The sequence below is a fragment of the Stomoxys calcitrans genome, chromosome 3, assembly GCF_963082655.1.
Source record: "Stomoxys calcitrans chromosome 3, idStoCalc2.1, whole genome shotgun sequence".
Lineage (NCBI taxonomy): Eukaryota > Metazoa > Arthropoda > Insecta > Diptera > Muscidae > Stomoxys > Stomoxys calcitrans.
Window position 1 is genome coordinate 113,425,326 of NC_081554.1, and position 24,711 is coordinate 113,450,036.

General features: G+C 39.1%; 1 protein-coding gene and 2 long non-coding RNA genes across 4 annotated transcripts in view; 1 reads left to right on the forward strand and 2 right to left on the reverse strand.

Annotated features, from left to right (window-relative positions):
• Positions 1 to 24,711, forward strand: part of LOC106093830 (serine-rich adhesin for platelets) — a 104,721-nt gene that overhangs the window by 48,257 nt on the left and 31,753 nt on the right. For both annotated transcript variants that reach the window (XM_059364591.1, XM_059364592.1), the window contains exon 3: positions 14,907 to 15,109. In XM_059364591.1, the coding sequence (XP_059220574.1) occupies positions 14,907 to 15,109 (203 nt within the window). The remainder of the gene's footprint in view (positions 1 to 14,906; positions 15,110 to 24,711) is intronic.
• Positions 380 to 11,051, reverse strand: LOC106093829 (uncharacterized). The gene is made up of 2 exons (XR_001222413.2): positions 10,546 to 11,051; positions 380 to 781 (listed from the first exon to the last, which is right to left on the reverse strand). It is a non-coding gene; the product is annotated as an uncharacterized LOC106093829 (long non-coding RNA).
• On the reverse strand, positions 6,757 to 7,536 carry LOC106093828 (uncharacterized). Its single transcript, XR_001222412.1, has 2 exons — positions 7,182 to 7,536; positions 6,757 to 7,046 (listed from the first exon to the last, which is right to left on the reverse strand). It is a non-coding gene; the product is annotated as an uncharacterized LOC106093828 (long non-coding RNA).

Here is a 24,711-nt window from a genome sequence, read left to right on the forward strand (position 1 = left end):
TCAATATCTTCAAAGTGGTGATTTCCCCAAACCTGGGACCTATAACTGCTCGGAACGACATACTGCTAAAAACATTTTTCATTCCGCGCTCAGTGAAATATTTGATTTTCCTATGAAATTTTACCACGTAGAATTAAGACAATGTTTAACCGCCACATTTTTCATTGCAATATGTTTTGAAAATATAGTTTTGGAATTCATAATATTCCGAGGTATTTATACTCATTAACTACTCTAAGAATTTCTCCATTATAAGACCATTTACCATTTGACACCAAAAACTAATATAGGACCATATTCGCAATGGATGTGAAGGGGTCTAATATTTATCAATGATCATCAATTTCACCGAAATCGGGTGAAAATAAAACAAAGACGATTAACATAAACAAAAAATGATCAACATATTTATTTTGAAAAAGTAATTCAAAAGCGACAAGGGTATATTTGTGGGTTGGTCGGATCGCAGATAGACACAGAACGAGCCACGAAGAAGTGAAGCCTCCTACCATGGCCGCTCTTGTGAGGTTGGCTGGTGCTGTGAGCTGGAGGGTGACAAATGCCCTGCGGGCGAATATTTCGCCAGGATGTCCTTTACGCCAAGGTTGAGGAACCATGACTTCGGATTGCTGATAGAAGTCCTAGATTGGTCGTGCAACGACAAGTTGCGTCTCGCTGGACGCAGCGAGAGATACAATCATGCAGGATTTGCGATTCTCCTAGGCACGTTATAAGGGCAGAGTACAACGCTGGAGTTGTTCTAGGGCATCAAATTTTCTACCTGAATAATAAAAAATGTATTAAGAAGAAAAACAAAATTTTAAAATATTGTTCATACACCGAGTTCATATTGAAAATCAAAATAAATTTGTTGACATTTCTTCTTTTTACCTATATTTGTTGCTGACTTTTATCGACATTTAAAATCGGTAGCCTTCGACAGAATAACCTAATCGTCAATTCAACCGATTTTTTCGTTAATCAACGACGTCGGGTCGATAAAGAATCGCACCACTGGTCCTCATTCGATACGATTTTATGTTAATCAAACAGCTATTAATACCAGAACTAGACCCAATGAGAGTGAAGAGATATCGGTTGGAAATATCTAAGCAGGGAATTGCACATAATGGATGCTTGGAAATCAATCATTTCCCCAACCATATAAAAATCTTACAAGAGTTTCCTCTTTTAAAAGTGATATAAAATCATATTTAACACTTCATATCGGAATGCTCTGACGTAACTGAAATTTAAATTAAGTAAAGTTTAAAATAATAAAATAAAATGTATTAAGCCCAATAAAGCTTCTAGGGCGGTGTGGCAAAATTCTAATATGTTTAGCAATATAATTGTATAGAATAGATTAAATAGAAAATAATGAAGTCTTGGATAATTTAGATTGTCCAAGCATAGAAGACATTGACGACAATGTCAACAGGATAACGACTGTACAAGTGGAGTCTTTCGAAGATAGTTGACCACTTCGAGGAAGGAAATCAGCCCGAGAAAACCCTGGATGACCGGGGAGATTCGCAACATTGGGAAAGAGGTCGCAGACTTTATAACTGTGCACGTCATTTATTGGCGGAAGTTTATTGGGATGATGAAAAAGTTTCTTTCAAAAATGCAAATTTGTCCATGAACATTCCATTAAGGAACTGGGTCAAATTTATCTCAAATCAATGAGTGCTGTCCGATTCAATATTAAGCTCAATGATAAGGGACCGAGTTCGAACGGTGTGCCGCAGAGCGACAACTCTTTGGCGAGAAGTTTTTACATGGCAAAGTACCTCACAGATGTCGCCAGCATTAGGAGGAGATTCTTGTTTGAACCGTTGAGTGGCGCGGAAGTATGGTTATTTCACTCCGCAAGAATTAAAATCGTAATAGGTCATTATTTTTGGAGGAAAAATTTAAGTCACTCAAGGATAGCTGCGATAGAGGTATTCATTAGGCGGTTGATGATCTGCGTCTGTTTCCAGTGGAGCAGCAAATCTAGAGCCCGGGAGAAGGCTTAGAATGGACTCCAAATACCCAACAGCTGAGGTGATATCAGGCCGTAGCATGTTGACTGGTGGAGCGGCTGCTCCAAGCTCCACTAGCCGTCAGACGACTGGTCAGCAGGGGCTTTCGGGAATTCGCTACACAGGCTACCCCAAAGACTACAACTCTAGATTCGGCCAAAAGCTGCGGTCACATGGAGGGCATCCCATGCCTAAAAGAACTACGGCGAACAACAGTAAGATGGGTCCTTTGCTAATGTCGCTAGGGACAGTTTGGTGATGACAGTTGTCGACTAGGGAGAAGAACAGGGCTGCATACCTAGGAATAATTGGAGTGGGATAGTCAATGGACTTTCATCAGTATGCTCCGATGTCCTTCGTCCGATGCCCACACCCAAGGCAGGTGGGGATGGCATCGAAACGGGACCCGACAAGCCCTGCGTGTGTGGGTCACAAAGTTGGACTGGGCTCAAAGTGTGCGCAAAGGAGGAAGCACGGAATTCATAAAGTACTTCGACAGCAGTAGTTAGTGAGGCATCTAGGAGAAATCGCCCACACCGCAAATGCCCAGAGTCCTGAGAAAGAGTGGTTTCACAGCTTTCTCACCTGCCCCTGGATGCGTACGGAAGCTCATCATGACAAGTTCTAACGAATCTTGTGAGGATGAACTCCTGGTGGAGTCTGAAGACGTGGCTAACACAACAGTGGTGGAAGTTCTGAATCCTGACTATGGTCCGGTTTCTACAGATAAATCTCCACCATAGTAAGGACGCTTCGGCGGCACTAAAGGTCCTCCTGTTTGCTGGAGGATTTTACGTGGTTGTTATCCAGGAACCATGGGTGTGTGGAGCATTGGTTCGTGGACTAAGAATTCCGGGATTTTAACTTCTCAAGGGTACGGGGAATGGGAAACACAGAGCTTGTATTCTTGCAAAGGGTAGTCTCTTCCGTCGCTAAGCACTGAAGGTTTAGTATTAACCAGCCTTAAAATAAACAAGTCTCATTACTCGCTGGCTTCCCTATATATGGCACACGATTCAGAGATGCCGCCTTCAAACCTTAAGTCGCTGGTTGAAGCCGCTTCTGTAGGGAAGAAAAGCCTCATTGTAGGAAGTGATGCTAATGCACATCACCAGATATGGGGAAGTCCGAAAGTCAACGAAAGGGGTGAGCGCTTATTGAATATTTTATAAATTGCAATCTGGCGATTTGTAATTAAGGGAATAAACCGACCTTTATTACCTAGTACTCTTCAACGGAGCCAAAGCCACAAGAGCACCACACGATTGGGGCATCTATAAGGCTGAGCTAAGAAAATATAAGGGCGAGCTGAGAAAGGCTCAGAACAAATCCTAGGTAGAATTCTGCGGCTCCGTAGAGGATTTATCTGAAGCCTCTAGACCAAGGAAAATTCTGTCCTCGAGACCTATTACGGTGGAGTATATTCAGAAGTCAGAGAATGTATGGACAATGTCTAGTGAGGAAATACTAGAATTACACGTTGATACACATTTCCCGGGAAATTCTCCAACGAACAACGTGGCGCCAGAAGAGGTTGTCACTGGTATGCATTCGTCGGAGATTATTAGGGAAATTGTGTCTGAGCCGAAAATCTTTTGGGCGATAAGAAGTTTCTACTCCTTTAAGTCGCCAGGCCCTGATGATGTATCACCGGTTGAATTACAAGCTGTGTCTCTGATAGGCTTAGGGACATATACACTGCTTGTATCAGAATGTCATATATAACTGTGGGATGGAGGAACACGTAGGTCATTTTCATTCCGAAAGTAGGAAAACCCTATCACACGAAGGCGAAAGATTTTCGTCCTATTAGTCTATCTTCCCTTATGCTGAAGATTCTTGAGAAGTAGATGGAAACATATCTTAGGGCAAAGATTCCTGGAGATCGCCTGTTACGGCAGCAGGATGCAAATCCACTGAAACAGGCCTACAAGACCTAGCCGGTTACGTAGAGGATTCTCTTGCAATACAATACAATAATGTAAAACCGACGCCAATCATGAAGGAGTTGGAGTTTCTAGGCATCTCTACCGTAAGAAAGTTTATTAATAACTTACTTACTAAAAGGTGCATTACGGCAGGACAGCCTGGGGATCTGTGGATCTAAAAAGATGGGTCAGCAGAGGAACACCGCAAGGAGGTGTACAGTCTCCTCTACTTTGGAATATAGCCATCAACAACATATTATTGGCTCTGGAAGAAAAAGGCGTAAAAGTGGTCGCGTATGCTGCTGACGTGGCTATTGTGGTTAGGGGTAAGTTTCCCAACACTCTAAGAGATATACTTCAGGAGGCTCTACCTGCAACAGCAAAGTGGGCTACCGAAAGTGGTCTGGGTATAAATCCGTGCAAGACAGAAGTAGTTCTTTTCAGCAGGACATACAAGTTGCCCACAGTGGAACCTGTCTCCTTGGACGGAGAGAATGTCCCATTTACAGAAAGAGTAAAATACCTGGGTGTTTTGCTGGACAGTAAATTGAACTTCAAATTCAACATTTTGGAAAGGGCAAGAAATGCAACTCCTGCAAGAGAGCCATTGGCAAACGCGTGTAATGCAATGGGTATATACTGGAGTTGTCAGACCTATAATGTTATATGGTTTTTGTTGTTGTTGTAGCAGTTTATTGTGTACTATCTTTCGTCTGCTTGATTCTGTTGAGTGTCAAGACCCAGGAACTCCGCGACTAAGATGGGGTGCGTCCACAGGGATCTGGGTCTGAGTCGAGTGGGTCTGGCCGGGCAGTTAAACAGGTGACGTGTATCGTGCGGTCCCTGGTAACAATCGGGACAAACATCTTGCACGTCGGCATCAATCCTAGCTCTGTGGGAATTGAGGCGGCTGCATCTGCCGGAACGTAATTGAGCCAGAACCACGATTTCGATTTCTTCGGGTGCAATGGGTGGTGGTCGTTCTCCAAGGACTACATTCACCCAGTAGCCAATTAACGCGTCTGCTACCGTGTCTGCATGAATGTTGTTCAGACCCGCTTGATATGCCGCTTGATCTAGAGGTTCTCTCTTGTAGCGCTGGGCCTCACGCTCTAGATCGTGTAGATCAACCTTAAGGCTTCTGGGCGGTGGGTATCTATCCACAAGATGATGATTTGGGTGATTTCTGCGATAACAGCCCAGAAGGTATTGCTTAGACAGCATGTAGTTATGTCTTCGCACTGGTAGGATCTTTGTCTCCTGATGGAGGTGGTCCACATGAGAACTAAGGAGACAGCCCGTCGCAGTTCGGAGGGCGGCATTCTGACAGATCTGAATATTATTCCACTGCGTGTCACAAAGTTGACGTGACCACACTGGCGCTGCATAACTTACCATAGACCGGCCAATTGCTTTGTACGTGGTCAACAAGGTTTCTTTGTCTGCACCCCAAGTGCTGCCAGCGATTGACTTGAGGACCTTGTTTCTACTTTTGACTTTATTGCAGATTGCTGTGGCAAGTGGGGAGAAAGTGTAAGAGCTGTCAAATCTGACGCCAAGTATTTTGGGACACTTGATGGTCGGAATCATTTCTCCATCGACCATCACAGTCAGCTCAGAATTCACCTCACGCGTATTTGTAGTGAACAGTGTGGCTGAAGATTTGGTGGCGGATATCTTCAGATTTCTTGCAGCGAAATATGAGGCAAGCTCGTTGAGGTAGACGTTCAACCTATCGCAGATGTCATCAATGGGTGGGGGGCCTGATGCAATGATCGTACAGTCGTTCGCATATGATACGATCTCTATGCCGTCTGGAAGAGGTGGGATGGAGGATAGGTAGAGGTTAAACAGAGCCGGAGATATCACCCCACCTTGGGGAACTCCCTGTTTCACTCTACGGTGTTTCGACTTCTTATCCCTAAATTCCACAAATGACTGGCGGCCACACAGATAATTCGCGACCCAACGTTTCAGGCCTGGCTGGAGGGACGTGTTGGCGATGTCCTCAAATAATTTGGCATGGCTGACCGTGTCGAATGCCTTCGATAGGTCCAGTGCCACGAGGACCGTCCTGTCACATGGCCTGGGTTGATTGAAGCCACGGCAAATGTGTGTGGTGATGGCATGCAGTTGTTGTTGTGCTTGTTGTGCATTTTTTTTAATCTGATTTTCTTGAAATTTGAAACAGTGTTTTTTGCTAGACCTCTTCACCCTTGTGCCGAACATCGTCCAGATCGGACCATATTTGGATATAATTGCCATTTAGACCGATATAGAGCATTTAGTCCATAAAAGCACAATTTTTCATCCGATTTTGATGAAATTTGAAATAGTGCGTTTTGATAGACCTCTACACCTTTGTGTAGAACATAGTCCAGATCGAGCCATATTTGGATATAGCTGCCAAACAAAACATTCCGCCGACGCAAAACGTAGCGAAAAGATGCCCCCTCTATACTCGCAACTCATCATTTGTATGGGTGGACCCTCTACACCTCTACAGAGTACCACACATGTTCGAAAATCTGCTGGTTAAACCAAATCCACCATTTGGGACCGATGAACTGGTGGAGTCTTACCGGATGCACTGCCGATATTGATGACTGCATAGGTCAGCTCATCTCTGTTGTGCTTCCTTCCCAATCTGGCGTTAGTGGACGGCTCCTTAACATTCTCAGCGACCATCTTCATTTCAGTGATGTCGGCGTAATAACAAGTGGTGGCAGCTTTTATTGTCAATAAATTAAAGCGTATTCCACCTCATTTTTTTGAAATAATAGTAGTAAAACAATTGGCAATGCATTTATTTACAATGTATTTATTTAGTGACAATAAGTAGTGACGAACATTTCTCATATTAACATTTCAATGTATTAGTCTACACCCAATAAAAGGATAAGGGGCCAGCGTCAATATTTTAATATACATATGGGAAACAAAAATTGCCGACGTAAGCGTCAGAGGCCAGCGGCATAAAAGTCCCATTTAAAATACATGTAAGACAACATGACGCGATCTCTTACTCATGGATTTGGTTTAGACTCTTAATATGTATCCAATTCATTTTCGGTTGCTAAAATTTTCATGGCTACCAAGAAAAATGAAGAAATACTGATATATCAATATTTCCCGTTTTTCCTGGGAAAAATAAAAAAATACTGGGAATTCCTGTTCAAAAATTCCCTTTGCAAAACTCCATCTAATAGAGGTCCTCTGAACTCACCAAATTACCTCATATCGGTGAATAGCACCAACCTTATCTTTCGGGGGTTAACGTCAAGCCCATTGGGCTATCTTGGCAGCATACTATATGCACTCTGAACGGCCACACTCCAAGATGATAACGCCTTCCTCGTAGCCAACAATCTTCCTTTTCAAATGACCTGAAAATCCCACAAATATCGAAGAGCCTCAAAAAGGGGTACAAAAATCGTCCTTGTGGTGATTGAGCTCTAGTTACAATAATTTTATTTGATCCCTTTGCTAGTGGAACGCTCTTAGAATTGTGGAATAAAGATGAAATTGAGTTTGAATAATAAAAGAATTTATTTAAAGAAAGAATATTTGTAATGAACTTCTAGGATATTCCAAACAGACTGAATTGAAAGATATTTGACAAGAATACAAAAGTATACATTTTCTATTGCTCAAATTCGTAACATACTATGGTTGAAAAACAACTTCAATACCCCTTCTCAATCATATAGTCCAATCCAGTTGCATAGATTCCTAAAACATATATTATCTAACGATTTGGTGCAAATGTCTGCCAATTGATTTGGGGTTGATATTAGCTTGATTTCAATTATTCGTTTTTGAATTAAATCACGGACAAAGCGATGTTTGATATCAATATGCTTTGCTCGTTTCATTTCAATATTTGAAGCCATGCTTATTGATCCATTGTTGTCTCCATAAATAATTGCTGCTTCATTCTTGATAACTTGTAGATCTTGAAGTAGCCCTCTGATCCACACCGCTTCTGATGCTGCTGAACTGAGAGCAATATATTCCACTTCGCTGGAAGATGTTGCAGCAGTCTGTTGTTTTTTACTGGACCGAAATACAGTACAGCCGAATACTTTGAAAATATATCCACTGACAGATTTCCTATCATTTATGTCACTACCCCAGTCAGCATCGGCGCACCCAGTTAATATGTCGCCCTCATTTGGTTCATAAACAAGTTTTCGATTTATAGACCCTTTCAAAAATCTTAGAACCCTTTTAAGAGCTATCCAATGTTGTTCTGAAGGATGTTGTTGAAACCTTCCAAGATAACCAACATGATAGCATATATCGGGTCTCACGCAAAGCATAATGTACATTAAACTTTCCAGTAGTTCTTTGTAAGGTTTGTCAATGTTTGAGGTTTCCATTTTTCTTAATTGCATACCTTTGTCCATTGGCGTTTTCACAGGATTGCACTCTTCCATTGAAAACTTCTGTATTACATTTTTAATATTAGCTTTTTGAGACAACTTCAATATATTATTCTTTATTTCAATTTTCATTCCAAGGAAAAATTTAAATTTTCCACTTTCAGACAGTTCAAATTATTTCGACAATTCACATTTTAAGTTGTTAACGGAGGTATTTGTTGCAGCTGTTAATAAATCATTCGCATACATTATGATGTACATGTAATCGTTTCCTTTTTCAACTTTGTTGTATAGACAATAGTCGTACTTTGATCTTTGAAATCTAATATTAACCAGGAAATTGTTTAAAGTTTAATTCCAAAATTTTGGAGCTAGTTAAAGACCATAAAGTGACTTAAGCAATCTGCACGCATTACCTTGAGTAGTTGAAACCCCTTCTGGAACATCTATATATATTTCCTCTTGCAAAACACCGTGCAAAAAGGCAGTCTTAACATCTTGCTGTTCTAGGTATAAATTCTTTTTCATGGCAACTGCTAAAACGGTTCTTACTGTTGTTAGTTTCGCCACAGGAGGGTAAGTCTAAATATAATTTACACCATACTTTTGTAAAAATCCCTTGACAACAAGCCTGGCTTTATATCTAACTGGAAGTCCATTTTCATCGTACATAATACGAAATACCCATTTCGTTTTCAGAAGTTTTACATTATTAGGCAGATTTGTTGTAAGCTTGTTTTTCTCCATCGACTTCAATTCTTCTTTCACAGCCTTGTACCATTCTTCTGAGTCAGTTCTACCAGAGATATCGGAAAACGTTGCTGGTAAAGATTCGTGTGTAGATTCAGATGTAGCGAAATTGCTTGTAAAATAGTCCAAGAATTGTAAAGGTAGTCTTCGTTCTCTGCTGCTTCTTCGCTGAGTAGTTTCTTCAACATCAGAATCTTCTTCGGTCGTGTTATTGCCATTAGAATCAAATTCCGTTGAAATATCGTTGGTTTCCCCTTCATTATAATTGGATGACTCATTACCATTTTGATTTAAATCTCGATTACTGATTTCTGCCATTGTTAGACTATCAGTAGAAACGAGCAAATTTTCATAATCTTTCCCTTCTTGACTAAAACAACATCCACACCTTTGTTCGACGGTTCCTTATAGCGAAATACATTTTCATCAAATTTAACATCTCGAGAAGTGACAATTTTTTTCTTGGTTGGATCCCACAGCTTATATCCATTCGGAACATATCCAATCATGACCATTTGCTTGCTCTTGGGATCAAGTTTCTTCCTTTTCTGCTTAGAAATCCAAGCGTAGGTTTTACATCCAAATATTCTTAAGGTTGCAATATTAGGTTTATAGCCGTACCACATCTCTGCAGGGATCACATTTCCTTCTAAGGATACCGTAGGACTTCTATTAATTGTGTACACTGCGGTTAGAATAGCTTCATTTTGTAGCACTTGATCCTATGAACATAGACATTACTTATTCAACTACGGTTCTGTTGAACAGCTCACCAACCCCATTTTGCTTAGGAGAATGAGCGATGGTTTCTTCAAACTGAATGCCTTCATTCAAATACCACTTTTTTTGTTCAATTGAAGCATATTCTGCTCCTTGATCAACGGTAGGTTTAGAGATAGCTATTCCAAAATGTGCTGTTGCTTGTGCTTCATACTCCTTGAACTATTCGAAAACACAAGTCTTTGCTTTAATATTGTAGACAATATAAAGTATCTTGAACCATTCAAGCTATCGGATTAATTGGCCCACAAATGTCTGAATGTGCTCCTTCTAAAGGTCTCTTTCACGTCTTCCATTGAAAGGCTCTCAGCCGTGCTTTGCTTCAACACATACATCACAAAATTCTATTTCTTCCGGTTTTACTTGTTTACCCGAGACCATATTTTTAGAAATCATTTTATTTAGGGACGCTTGCCCACCCAGTATGGCCAAGACGTTTATGCCATAAAGTCCACTCTTTTGAATTTGATAGGTTTGCCGAGAAGTTTTTTATTTTAATAGATACCTCATACAAGTTTCCACATAAAAAACCCTTTGCATTCAATTCAGAATTTTTGGTAAATTGAACGTCGATACCCGCGGAGGTTATCTTCTTAACAGATAACAAATTATCTCGTAAGTCTGGCACGTATAACACATCCATTAATTTTACATAAAAACCCCAGTTGCACTTACCTTGAATCTGTCCAGAGCATTTTGCAAAAAAAGATTGATTATCTTTCGCTACTTTTATTTCTTGCGATCGTTTTATAATTTCGATCGTTTACAAGACGATCGCTTGATCCATAATCGAGCTTAAACGTAAGATAATTCCCATCATTTTTAGTTTTATCAGTATCGATCATAAATCAAACTGCTTTTGAATTTCCATCTGATACAATTTTGTTAATATTTTGCTTACACAAGCTACAATTCGCTCTTTAGCTTTGTGGTCTTTCTTCTTAAAGTCGATATTAACATCATTATCTGGGTGTTGACCCGTTAAAACCTCTTCCAAATTCAGCGCTTCCAAATGCATCATTACTCGAAACTGCCACTCATCATAGTTGCAGCCGTTAAACTGCGGTATTCCCTTGTCTCTTTATCGCGCATATCCTCTTAGAATTGTGGAACAAAGATGAAATTGAGTTTGAATAATAAAAGAATTTATTTAAAGAAAGAATATTTGTAATGAACTTCTAGGTTATTCCAAACAGATTGAATTAAAAAATATTTGACAAGAATACAAAAGTATACATTTTCTATTGCTCAAATTCATAACTACTTCAATAAACGGTAATTATCTTGCCGTCTACATCCTATGAACTCAATTCAGGAGGTATCCTCATGTACACCAGAAAGCCATGCATTTTACACATGTGTTGTTGTGGTCTCTGGTTATAATCGAGACACACGCCTATGAAGTTGGAATCAGCCCAGCCCAATTGGAATTGACACAGAACTACACAGAGAGAATTTTCCTTCATAAATGTAATGATCGGGTTTCATAACCTTTTGTTCATAAATATTATGACAAGTTGTATTATATAAATGAAAAAATCATATATATTATGAAAATTATTAATGAAAGAAAATGTATGTATATAATCGATTATGAAAAAAGTTCTTATATTTATTAAACTTTGTTTCATACATGTAAAGAAACGTTTCATAATATTAATAATCATAGTTAGATAGTTGCGTCATTCATTCTGCATAACATCTTGAAGCTATTGGGTGTCTTTAACTTTGCAGTGAAGTGAAAAAAGTAAGTACTGCCGATAATATAGCGTTTTTTATGCCAAAATAGTTTTCCAACATGAAATAAACCTGAGGATACGCGATATTTCATTAGAATTCCATAATCTAACAACTCATCTACAGCGGTCAAAAAAAGTATTCATCATTCAATGTTTTTTTTTTTAATAAGTCTACAAAAGACAATTGGAATAAAAACATATTAAACTAATGATGCAGTAGTGCTTGTGTGATATATATGTACACAATTTCATTGTTTTTAAAGAAAAAAATAGTATTTATTGGAACAAAAAGGGCCATTTTACAGCTGAACACAAAAAATTAAACAAAAAAAGTATTCATCATTGCAAAAAAACAAAAAAATAAATAACATAATTTAAAAAAATTAATACTTTGTTATTCGACCACCGCGTCTTATAACTTCTTTTAAACGGTTTGACATCGATTGGACTAATTTAGCGGTTATATTTTGGTCTATATTAGTCCATTCCTCCATTATCACCTGTTGCATTTGACTCTTGCTCGAAAAATTGCGCGTTCTCAATTTGCGTTCGAGATGTTCCCAAAGATGTTCAATTGGGTTCAAGTCGGGACTTTGAGGAGGAGTTTTAATGACTTTGGGGCAGTTATACAGCATCCACATCTTGGTATTTAAAGCAGAATGTTTGGGGTCATTATCTTGATAATATTGAAAGTTATTACCAAGCCCAAGTTTTACAGCACTATCTTTTAAATTCCTCTTTAAAATGTCAATGTAATACTTATGATCCATTACTCCATTAATAATTTCAAGATTTCCCGCTCCTGAAGCCGCCATACACCCCCAAACCATTAAACCACCTCCACCATGTTTTACAGTAGCAACTGTGTTTCGTTCTTCAAGCTCTGTATTTGGTTTTCTGTACACTATGACCTTTCCATCGCACCCAAAAAGATTAAACTTGCTCTCGTCTGCAAAAATGACTGTTTTCCAAAATGATTCGGGCTGTTTTACATACATTTTTGCGAAGTTTAGCCTTTTCACTCGGTTTATTTTATTTATAAAGGGCTTCTTACGTGCAGTTCTTCCTCTGTAACTATGCCTTTTGAGTGTATTTCGAATTGTTTGTGTAGTAACTTCCTTCCCTAAATATTCCATAGTGTTTTTACGAAGAATGGTCGCATTTGTCTTCGGAGTTTTCTGAACTTGCCGCACTAGCCAACGCACATCTCCAACTGAAAGTGCTTTTGGTCGACCAGATCTTGGTTTATTGTCAACATTTTTCGTTTCTGTCCACTTTCTGATGATGGATTGTATAGTAGATCGTGGTCTATTTAATATTTCACTGATAGTTTTTTGAGTTAAACCATTCCTGTGGTGTTTTATTATCAAAACTTTTACCTCATCAGAAACCTCGTTTTGCTTACGACCCATTTTGACAAAAACTATATTTTCAATGAAATTAAATATTTGCTGTCAAGGGCAAAGCCTCCTTTACTAAATAAAACAGAAAAGGGGGATTCCCAAATAATATTTGAATTTGACTTTGATGATAGCACATCAATGATGAATACTTTTTTTGTTCTGTTTTTGGTGTTATTATATAAAATTGCATTTTTTGCGCTAATTAAATTTATTTTTTGAATTTATTTTAAAACATATTACGAAAAATAAACTATTGCATAAAACTGCATTATTTGTTTACTTTAAATTTTCTTCAATTACCCAAAATAAGTGAATTTATTATCAATTTTGCTAATGATGAATACTTTTTTTGACCGCTGTATACATTTTTAGGATCATCCCGAACTGACTATCGCCTATACGAGGAAATAAAGCGTAAGAACTTAGTACAAATTTGCAATAAATTTGCAATACTTTTTTCAACTGTGGAACAATTGTGTTCGTGTACAGCGTCGGTTTTATGTATCGGAACGATCCAGCCTTCCCAGAGGCTGGTCAAGAATCACTACCTCCTTCCACATGCTGGTGTGACTACAACAACAACAAAGTACCTAGATTTATGTATAAATTTATTCCAATAAATTTAACTAAATATCCAAAACGTTTGGTTTTATTTTTCATTTTTTAGATCTAATGAAAACATTTTATAAACTGTAGAACAAGGTTCCATGAATATATTAAATATTATTATAAATTTTATGAAATTTTTTCTTAATAGTTATGAAAAATACTCATAAATGTTCTGAAAGCTTTTCATATATCTTATGACAAATTTTCATAAACTATGTTTGATTTTCATATATACTATGACATGTTTCATTGAATTGAGATTTGTGAAACGCGTTTCATAAATATTATGAACAGATTCATTGGGACGCATTTAAACTTTCTTTTCCTAAATGTTATGACAAAATCATTAATATCATAAACATTCTTCTTCTGTGCATTAAAGGCATTCACTTGGTAGTTACCTTTCTGCTGCAATAACCTAGTGAAAACTATTTAAATCTGCCATCTTGGTGGTTTTGTGGGTAAAGCCTCTGGAGCTAATACGAATTTTGAGCATTTACAATTTTTTAATTTTCTTGACACTCAAAAATTAATAAACTTCTTGCTCTGATTGGCGAATCGTATATTCTTCGCCCGTTTACAAACTTTAACATATGAAGTTCCCAAAAAAGAGGCTCTGTTGTAGCAATTCACCGATGCGGCCGGCCAACTTATAGATACGCCTTGGCACCACCAATGTGAACAATATTTTGATAAATCGACATTTTGAAATTTACAACATTCTTTTGAAAATTGTTTCTGCCTTTTACAAAAAAATTGAAAAATATTTTCGAATATTTTCGCGCGGAAATCACGTGATTTTTTTTTTAATATTTTTCGCCATCGGCTCTTTTTATCAAAAAAATTTAAAAATATTTTCAAAAAATCGCGCGATCGCCTGGTAGTTGGTCGGTTGCTGACCTCATACGAGACACCGTATGCGTCTTCGCGGTGTCGAGTTTTGGTTCAGACGGAAACGGGTTGTTTGATGCTTTATACGCGGAGTCGCCTGGAATAACTGCGATCTCCGGATCCTCGTCAGTCAAGGTAAAGTTTGCTATCACACCTGCAGGAAACTCTCTTGACTGATTCCAATATTCGCCAGTTCTTTCAGACTTGAGCGAATAACTCCCTGTTCCGCGTCTCAAGGTCCCCCCCAGCACAACGTTCCTTCTTCTCGATCAATCAATGGTTTTGTTGTTGTTTTTATTGTTTTCATCCATTTTTGGTTCACACTCCTGTATATGCAGTACTTTTGTTAGATTAAAAAAAATTAACAGAATATTTTATTTCCTTTCTTTTGCAGTGTGTATGGTTAAAAGTATTTCGGAAATTGCTGAGCTCTATATGACATCTTGTCTGAAACATAATACGAAACCATTACAATATATTCTGGATCATTTAAAGGCTGTGGATATAACGAAACAATTAAGGCAACCTGTACTGTCTCTTAAGTCAATCGATTTGGCGCCAAGCGATTGTGAAGCTTTGGAAGAAGTTCTTAAAAGGGTAAGTGTATATGTACGTAATAAGCAGTGCTCTTTGCACTAGATTTGGTGTTTTGGTAAAAAAAATGCAAATTTTCCTCATGAACATTCCACTAAGGAACAGGGGCAAACTTCTCACATATTAATGAATGCAGTCCGATTCAAGTTTAAGCTCAATAATAAGGGACCTCCTTTTTAAAGCTTAGTCCGAACGGCGAGCCGCAGTGCGACACCTCTTTGTAGAGAAGTTTTTACATGGCATAGTACCTCACAAATGTTGCCAGCATTAGAAGGGAAAAACCACCGCTGGAATTTTTTCTGATGGTCTCGCCAGGATCCGGTTTTTAGTAGGTCGCAAAAAACTCGAAATGGTATTATTGTTGTTGTTGTTGTCGCAGTATGTTGTACACCGAGGCGGCAGCCTTTGCCGATGAAGGATTCCATCGGGTCAATCCGGTACGTAAAACCGGCTGCCATGGGATTGTTGTTGTGGCAGTGTATTGTGTTCTATCTTTCCTCTGTAGTAGTTGAGACGGCTGCATCTATCGCATCGTAATTGATGCAGAACCACTCTGGATTGCCGGGGAGGTCAATTTCTTCAGGTGCAATGGAAAACGGTCGTTCTCCAAGGATAACATGCACCCGGTAGCCATTTACCGCATCTGCTAGCGTATCTACATGAATGCTGTTCAGACCCGCTTAATCTAGAGGTTTTTTTTAGCGCTGGACCTCAGATCATGTAGATCTACCTTAAGGCTTCTGACAGTGGAAGCGATAACAGCCCAGAAGCATGTATTTATGTCTTCGCACGGATAGGATCTTTGTCTCATAATGGAGGTGGTCCACGTGTTCCAATTTCTATATAGCGTACAAAAATGATTTTGTATTAAAAAATCCAGAAAATTGTATTTAATAAGTTTTATTTCAAGTATTAGAAACTTGTAGCATAAAGAGTAGCTTACCACGAGCGGTTGTAAATACATATAATAAGCATATTTACAAAAACTAGCATTCTGCATTAAATTAGAATTTCTTCTGAAAAATAAATTTACGTACCATAAATTTACATATTCTATTTATTAATTAATATTGGGTTGCCTAAAATGTAATTGCGAATTTTTTAAAAGAAAGAAAGAAACCTTTTGCCATCTTCCTGGCAAATTTAGTATTCCACGCTCATTGAACTTCTGGCATTTATCTGCAAAAAACTGAACCAAGTGCGATTTTATAGCCTCATCATTGCCGAAAGTTTTACCATTTAAGGAGTTCTGCAAAGATCGAAATAAATGGTTGTTGTTGTTGTTGTTGTAGCAGTGTGTTATACACTGAGGCGGCAGCCCTTGCCGATGAAGAACTCCATCGGGTCAATCCGGTACGTACAACCGGCTGCCATGGGATTGGTTGTTGTAATGGTAGTCTGATGGTGCAAGGTCAGGTCTATATGGTGGATGCATCAATAGTTCCCAGCCAAGCTCACTCAGTTTTTGGCGAGTGACCAAAAATGTGTGCGGTCTAGCGTTGTCCTGGTGGAATATGACACCTTTACGATTGACCAATTCTGGTCGCTTTTACTTGATGGCTGTATTCAATTTGTCCAATTGTTGACAGTAAACATCCGAATTAATCGTTTGGTTTCTTGGAAGCAGCTCAAAATATACCACACCCTTCCAATCCCACCAAACAGACAGCATATATATAAAGATATCAGCCTTTGAAGTGGTTTGAGCTGGTTCACCATGCTTGGATCATGATCGTTTTCGACTAACGTTGTTGTAAACAATCCATTTTTCATCTCCAGTTATGATTCGTTTTAAAAACGGATCGAATTCATTGCGTTTAAGGTGCATATATATATTAGAATTTCATCTGAAAAATAAATTTACGTACCATAAATTTACATATTCTATTTATTAACTAATAGAATGTCAACATTTTCACCCAAAAATCTGGTCCGTCTTTCTTCTAGTATTCGATCAAAAGTAGAACATACTCTTTTGCTAGTTGTAGAATTGGCTGGAATATTTAATACATTTTTGCTCAATTTTGCAAGCAAGGGTAAGTCATGCTCATTTTTCCTAAATTCAATGAAGGTGGAATTATAGTTTTTTTTTCTTCCACTACATCGTCATCAGAACTTTGACAAAAATTGCTAGTATCCAGTAAAGTTTTAAAGTGGCGTAGGCGTGTCAACTTTTTCCGTACTAGATGATGCATTTCTCTTTTCTCCTTCATTTTATTGCCTTTGAATTTTTTGATCTACCTTTATAAAAGTCGATTCATTGAATGGTTGATTAAGAAAAGCGGCTGTTGGCTGGCATCTAGAAACAAGAGAGGTCTTCACCTTTGCTTTAAAGCATGACTTCCGAATCCAATCTTTCGTCGTTACAATATAAAATCAGTTTTTCAAACCATAGCACATACTCATGTTATGTTGGAACCACTTCCGGGTTCATCTGAGAAAAGTAAGGAGCTGTCCTCTTACGCCGGAAGGTATAAAGTTTAGAGGGGACATCTTAACGCTGCACTTTGGGTCAGCCGTCAAAAAGCTCGTTGGAAGTATCCACACTCCCTGGCGCTCAAAGCTCGGCCTTGTGAGAAAGATTGACATCCCACAGTTCACAAAGGCGACGGTCTTCATCAAGGATGTGGGCGGCAAATCACGACGAAACGCATGATAGAAGTCTTAAACTAGCAAAACCAGGAGTAAGTCGTAGGGAAATATGAGATTTTCCACAGGGAGGAGGAGGAAGAAACTCTCCTTATGGTGGGCATTGATCTAGTCTCCGGCCATTCAATTCTTGGACATTGCCGAATAAATTTAAAACCAACTGGCCAAAATTCGGAAGACTACTCAGAAGATGACTTGGACAAGATAATTTAGATTGTCCAAGCATAAAAGACATTGACAAAAATGTCAACAGGATTACGACTGCACTAGTGGAGTCTTTCGAAGATAGTTGTCCTCTACGGGAAAGGAAATCAGCTCAAGAAAAACTTTGGATGACCGGGGAGATTCGCAACATTTGGAAAGAGGTCCGCAGACTATAACAGAGCACGACGTATAAAACGGAAGTATATTGACATGTGTATTACACACGCCTCCTGGAAGCTTTTCTGCGACCAGGTCGATAGCGTTAATGACGCCGTCAAGATGAAAAATTTCTCTCAAAAACCCATGTCCAAACTGAAACGTTAGTAGACGACATGGAAGTGAGAGCAGAAACAACCGAGGACATGTTGAGGCTTTTGATGGAAACGAATTTTCCATAGGATACGAAGGGACTCACAGAGACACCGGAACATTGGAATAATGAGGTTGATCGAAGGCTGATCATAACGGAATTTATGGTCAAGGACCCCATGGGGAGCTTCAAACCATTTAAGTCACCCGTGCCTGATGGAACATTTTCGGTCCTTCAGGCCGTATTATGATCAGGCATCACGGAATGCGTGAGGTGGTGTGGTACTAACGCGAGTGTGAACATCTTTACGGACAGTAGAATTTCTATAAAGGCAATAACAAACAGGACCTTGAGGTCACGAACAGTTTTGCAGTGTAAGAAAGAGATTATCGCCTTCTCTGAAGATGACACAATCCGCATCATTTAGGTGCCAGGCCATAACGGAGTAAGGGGGAATGAAATGGCGACGATTTGGCAGCGAAGGCCAGAGAACTGCCGTCGGTTAAACCGAAGCTTTTCGCGTCGACGCATTCCAATTTAAGGGTGTGGGCGACAAACGCATATAACACTGTGGAACAACGAAACAGTCAGTAGGACGGCGAAAATCCTATGGGGTGATCCTGATCATGAGAAGACGAGGATATTACTGGAAGGGAGTAAGAAGGATGCCAGTATAGCTTTTGGTGTCATAACGGGACACATACGAAGATGGCGAGACTTTGGAGCATTTTCTATGTCATTGCCAGGCTTTCGCGGCTAACAGACACCGGTACTTAGGTGGGGACACGATACCGGACATAAACCAACCTAGGGGAGTGGTATGGAAAATAATTAAGGATTTTGTAAGTAGCACGGAATTCCTAACTTAATATTTTCTTTTTCGAGGTTACTTTTTAGTTTTTAGAGCGCATAACAAGCCGATTACTGGCTTAGGTGAATGTTCATAGTGGCATGGGGTGGATTAATATCCTAACCTAACCTTGTCAAAATAAAGTTACAACGAGTAAACGCCTGCTCGTTAATAAAATGGTTAAAGTTATAAAACTTCTCTGGATATAATCATCCGAGCACATATCCGTAGCAAATCCCAAAAAGTTGTTTGATATGATCGACTTAAGGGACTCTTTGACACTATTGTATTAATTGACCAAAATTGTCCGTGATACAGCAGTTCTTGATGCCAACAAATTGCTCCCCTATGTCTTCTCCTAAAAATATGAAAAATAAATGTTAATGCACATGTCTAAGGGTACGTTCTGGACGTAGCTTTACATTTTTGCACGCCATAAACAAAAATCTTAAACTCACCTTCAATTACGCCAAATGGTCGAAGATCCTTCATAACAAGTTGAAGTTGTTTCTTGTGAATATTTACTATTACACTTTCAGGAATGGATTTTGTCCTTAACATATGTTTTTCTTGGCCTTCTCTGCCGAACATACGGATTTTTTTTTGTACATTTGTGACAGAAAATTGCCTGCGCCACCTTTTGAATTATAGACCAAAAGAGTTTTGCAACCCACACAATTAGCAAAATCTTCTGTTTCCCCATACTTATTTGTTATAAGTTTAAAGTTTCTTCACACTTCACTTTCATTATTGAGCAGAACGAAAAATGTTTGTGTTGTCACTTGTTTGTTATGCAGTTTCCAACTCTTTTTTTTTATAATTCATTTTGTTGGAAGAACGATTGAAACGCGCCCGGCACAAAATTTTACAATCGAATGATGATTTTGATTCATTTACGCTCTATCTAACGGCATATTAACGTACACTAAGACTTCTTGTATTTTTGATGGGTTGGGGTTAGTGTGTGTGAGAATTAGATGGCAAATTATAACAAAATATATGGTAGTACATCAATTGTAGTGCTTTCATGGTAAGGTAACAAAATAAATCTTATGGTAGCGTATTTATGAAAGTGTTTTTGTAACATATTACACACACTTTAGAACAATTATTTGCTATATTTCTATATTTTTTTGAGTTTAAAGTTGTAAACCGTGAAAAATATTTTTTAAAGGAAATACATATGACAGAGCGCGCTCTTTTTGTATTTGAGGAACATAAGACAAGACTTATGAATAGAGAAAGTGACTATTAATGTGACAAGTCTTATCGTGTCATAGTTCGGCCGGGTAGAATCTTACATATTCCCCACCATGATGGGCAACAAATAGATACAAATTGACTTCCATAGTTGCACAATAATCTGTTTATATGGGAGGTATATTAGATTATGGACCGATATGTATATTACTTGACACAATTGTTGGAAACAGTAACAGAACACTACGTGCAAACAATCTTCTACTACTTTACGCACACTTACATTACGGGAGAAACATGGATGAAAAAGAAACTAAGGTACCGTACGATTTGAGATGCATGCAAAGAGGAATTGAGAGGGGAATTCTTTAAAATTATGCCATACGAAGGAACCAGTCTATCGGCCAGTGACAACCTCTTCTGGAGCCACGTTGTCCGTTGGAGAATTTCACGGGAAATGAATATCAACGATTAGTTCTAGTGTTTCCTTATACACATTGCCATACATATACCCTACCGTTAAAGTTCTCGAGGACAGGATCTTCTTAGCCTAGAGGCCTCAGATGTATCCTCCACGGAGCTACAGAATTCAACCCAGGACTTTTTCTGAGCCTTTCTCAGCTCGCCCTTATATTTTCTTAGCTCAGCTTTATAGATGTTCCAATCGTGTGGTGCTCTTGTGTCTTTCGCCCTGTTGAAGAGTATTTCTGCAGTACTTACTTTGACACTAGGACATACTGACACAAGCTAGCCATTCAGGGCCTTCGATACGCTTGACCATTATGTCTATATCTTGCGAAGGTGCCACTTCCTTTTCTGGTCTAGAAGGAATAGACGTGCCGAATTTGTACGGAAATTTATACCAATCCGCCTTTTTTCTGTTTAGCCGAGGGACCACTTCTGCAGTATTTTCTCCAAGGCTTTCCAGCCGCATATTCTTGTGCTTATATCATCCTATACAAAGGTACCTCCTCTCTGTTTCTGCCAATAAATGTTGGTTTACCCTTTTATTACAAATCGCCAGATTAAAATAAAACGAAAGGGATGAGCTGAATATCGAATAATAAGTATTTCACCCCCTTCGTTGACATCTGAACTTCCCCATATCTGGTGATGTGCATTAGCATCACTTCCTACAATTAGACTCTTTTTCCCTGCAGAAGCGGCAACTTAAGGCTTGAAGGCGGCATCTCTGAATCGTGTGCCATATATAGGGAAGCCAGCCAGTAATGAGACTTATTTATTTTCCAATTTAGGGAGTCTCTCTCCCTAACAGTGAGAGCCTTAGGATCATTCGCATTAAGCCTCTCAGTAAACATGCGCCTTGTATTATTCCAACCTCTTAAATAGCGGGTTGGTTTGAAAGGGAAGGCCGATGGCCTAGGCAAATAATAGACATGCGAAGATAGAATAGGTTCAGCCCTGTCCTTAAGTCTCGAACCAGATGTCTTCGACAAACGCCCCTGCTAACCAGTCGTTTGTCGGCTAGTGAAGCCTGGCACAGCCGCTCCACCAGTCGAGGTTTCAGTAGTAGACCGACCACATGCTACGGCCTGATAGATCTGCCGCGTCTTTGGAAACAGGCACAGATCATCGACCGCCTAAAGGATAACACTAACGTAGCTATCATTGAGTGACTTGCATTTTTGTCTCCAAAAATAATGACTTATTACGAGTTACAGAAACATTCTTGCGGAGCGAAATAACAAAACGTCCGCTCCACTCAACGGTTCAAACAAGAATCAAAACGCTATTTTTTAATGCATAAAATTCCGAGCCTTGTCATTATCATAGTTTATTTCAGTTAACAAAAAATTGAATAAGTCGTAATAAATTTAGTAAGTAGTGAATAAAGTTGATATGCACAATAGATGTATAATTTGTGTGTAATTTGCCACAGAAAAAATGTCATTACACAAAAACATATGCATTGGGAAAAAGTGAAGCTAATAGACAGGATTGTCGAGCGTGGTTAATGTGGTATTTGTATCATAGATGCGTTTTCGCTATTAATACGATTCAAATACAACATACCAACGCACGGCCCTTGAAGCCATCACACCTAATATGGTTGAAAAGTCTTCTAACCAAAGACGAAACGCGTCCCATAGTGGTTGGTGTGTGTTGCTATCTTTGGCTTTCCTTTTCCATTTGGATCTCCGATCATTGAGGTCGTGTCGAAAGAGAAACAAACAAACCCTCCCCAGTTACCCCAAAAACAACACCCAAAATCAAGGTTGAACAATCGGGACAATATGGGTATCAAATAAAAGGTATTGGAGAATACGAATATGATATTAAAAGTTGGGTCCAGGGAATCCAGGGGCCACTCCAATCTCAAAAGTTCCCTAAACAAACATATTGGACGTACATATCAATATGGGACCCAAATGAAAAGTATTCGGGAGTTGATTACGAATATGACTTATCGCCTCCAATAGATTATTTGACCAATTAAAACAATGGGGGCTGCATACACCAATCATGACAATATGGGGTTAATTTTAAGGTATAAGGTCGTGGACTGCGAATCTGATATCTTCATTCTGCTCATATATCTAGCGAACCAACTCACCTCAAAACAGCCGATCAATCATAATGACCTAGCAGGACACTATGTGATTTAATTAATGTGTGGGGACACAAATAAATGTAGGCCGCCATATCCCAAAAATTACGATAGGAGGAGTTGCAAACCATAACGTTAAGATTGCAACCATTCAAAAGTTTTACATGGCTTAATAGTAAAAACTATCGCCACCGCACCAAATATATAGGCAGGGAAATTAGTTCTTTACCACAGAAAATCGTTTAATACGACAATTTGATATGATTTAAAAAAAGACCAAATGATGACTATTTAATAGGTAGTCTTATAGTCATTTATAGACAACTACCACATGATGATTAATGTTAAAGGCGTTAAGCCACTCCAAGCGTGTAGTAGCAGTAACATTTAAGTTAGCGCTATCTACTGGCTGTTTTAAAAGGCTGTTTTCAAATGGATTTACTTTATCCAATGAAAACAGCCAGTAAATGGCGCTAATTTGGAGTAGCCAACATGAGCAGAAAGAGGGCAGAGTGGTCAAAATTGATCATACTGCATTTATCTTCATTATGACTTCGTTGCGTTTGTTTCCGGTATTAGTTTTTAATTTTCCCACTCTAAGTCGGGCCTCAACAATAATTTTCAAAAACACCAGATCTCGGTGATGGGTAAGGCGATTTAAGCGAATTTTTGTTGCCACACTTACATTAACCTAAAATCAGAAATTTGGTATCAGAATCTGAGGTGGAATGTCTAGAAGGGCCGCAAACCCCACAAAACCCGCCAAACGGATTTATAAACCAATCACTACAATATGGGTATAAAATTAAAGGTATTTAACAGTATAAAGCAAATCTGATATTCAATTGTGGTTTCGTGGGTCACCCCGCCCCCAAAAACACTCAAATAGGACATATTTACCAACTTTGGCAGTATGGATCTTAAATGTAAAGTCTTTAGGAGTAGAGCACGAAATTGACTTCCAATTTTGAGATCAAGTCTCTGGGGATCCACCAAATCCTTAAACAGGACTTTTAGTTATTGGGGTTTAACTTTAACATATTCTGAATAATCCAAATGATAAATAGGTTCAAATATTTGTTAAAATTAAATTATGTTACATAAATTGTGACAGTCTGAGAGGGCTGCCGCTCCTGACTCTAGGTCACATGCAAGCCATGAGGATTGCAAAAACCTCTGCCTGAAAGACACAACACCCGTCTCATCCGTGTAAGCAGAAACCGCTAAAACGGGCGGGACGCCCCCTGCCCAAAGCTCCCTTCCCGGCGTATAGTTGTGTCGCCAATGCCACATAGTCGAAATCTAAAGAGCGGCCTGTCCCTGACTCCCTCAGTCTGTGGCATTCTTCAACGCCGCACAATCCACGTACAAGTGTAAAGATATCGAATCAAGTATCGCATTCATCGCAGCTCTCGTAGCACTTTTCCTTGCCCTGCGATATCAACACCGCCGCAATGTTCTATATTTTCTCCATCATACCGCGTAGACCCACCTTTCTCGAGGGCCCGGTGAACAATATTTGGCCTAAGCCCCCAACTCCTCCTTATCGAGCTGCGACATGAGTAGAGCGAATTCAACCCCCGTTTACCTCTTTCCTCATCGATTCTTCTTCAGTTCAATTTCTGGTCATGAATAACGCTCTGGTATTTAGCCTCCCGAGAAAGCGATAGCCCCACTCCTCTAAAGACAGGTCCCTTGAACTCGACATATTTCCTCCTTTTTGTAGACAACACCATGTTTTTCGGGGGTTTTTGCCAAGCCACATCTAAACAGCGCCTTGAAGGATATCCGTGACTCCGCCAACTCATGATTTCTTGTACCAT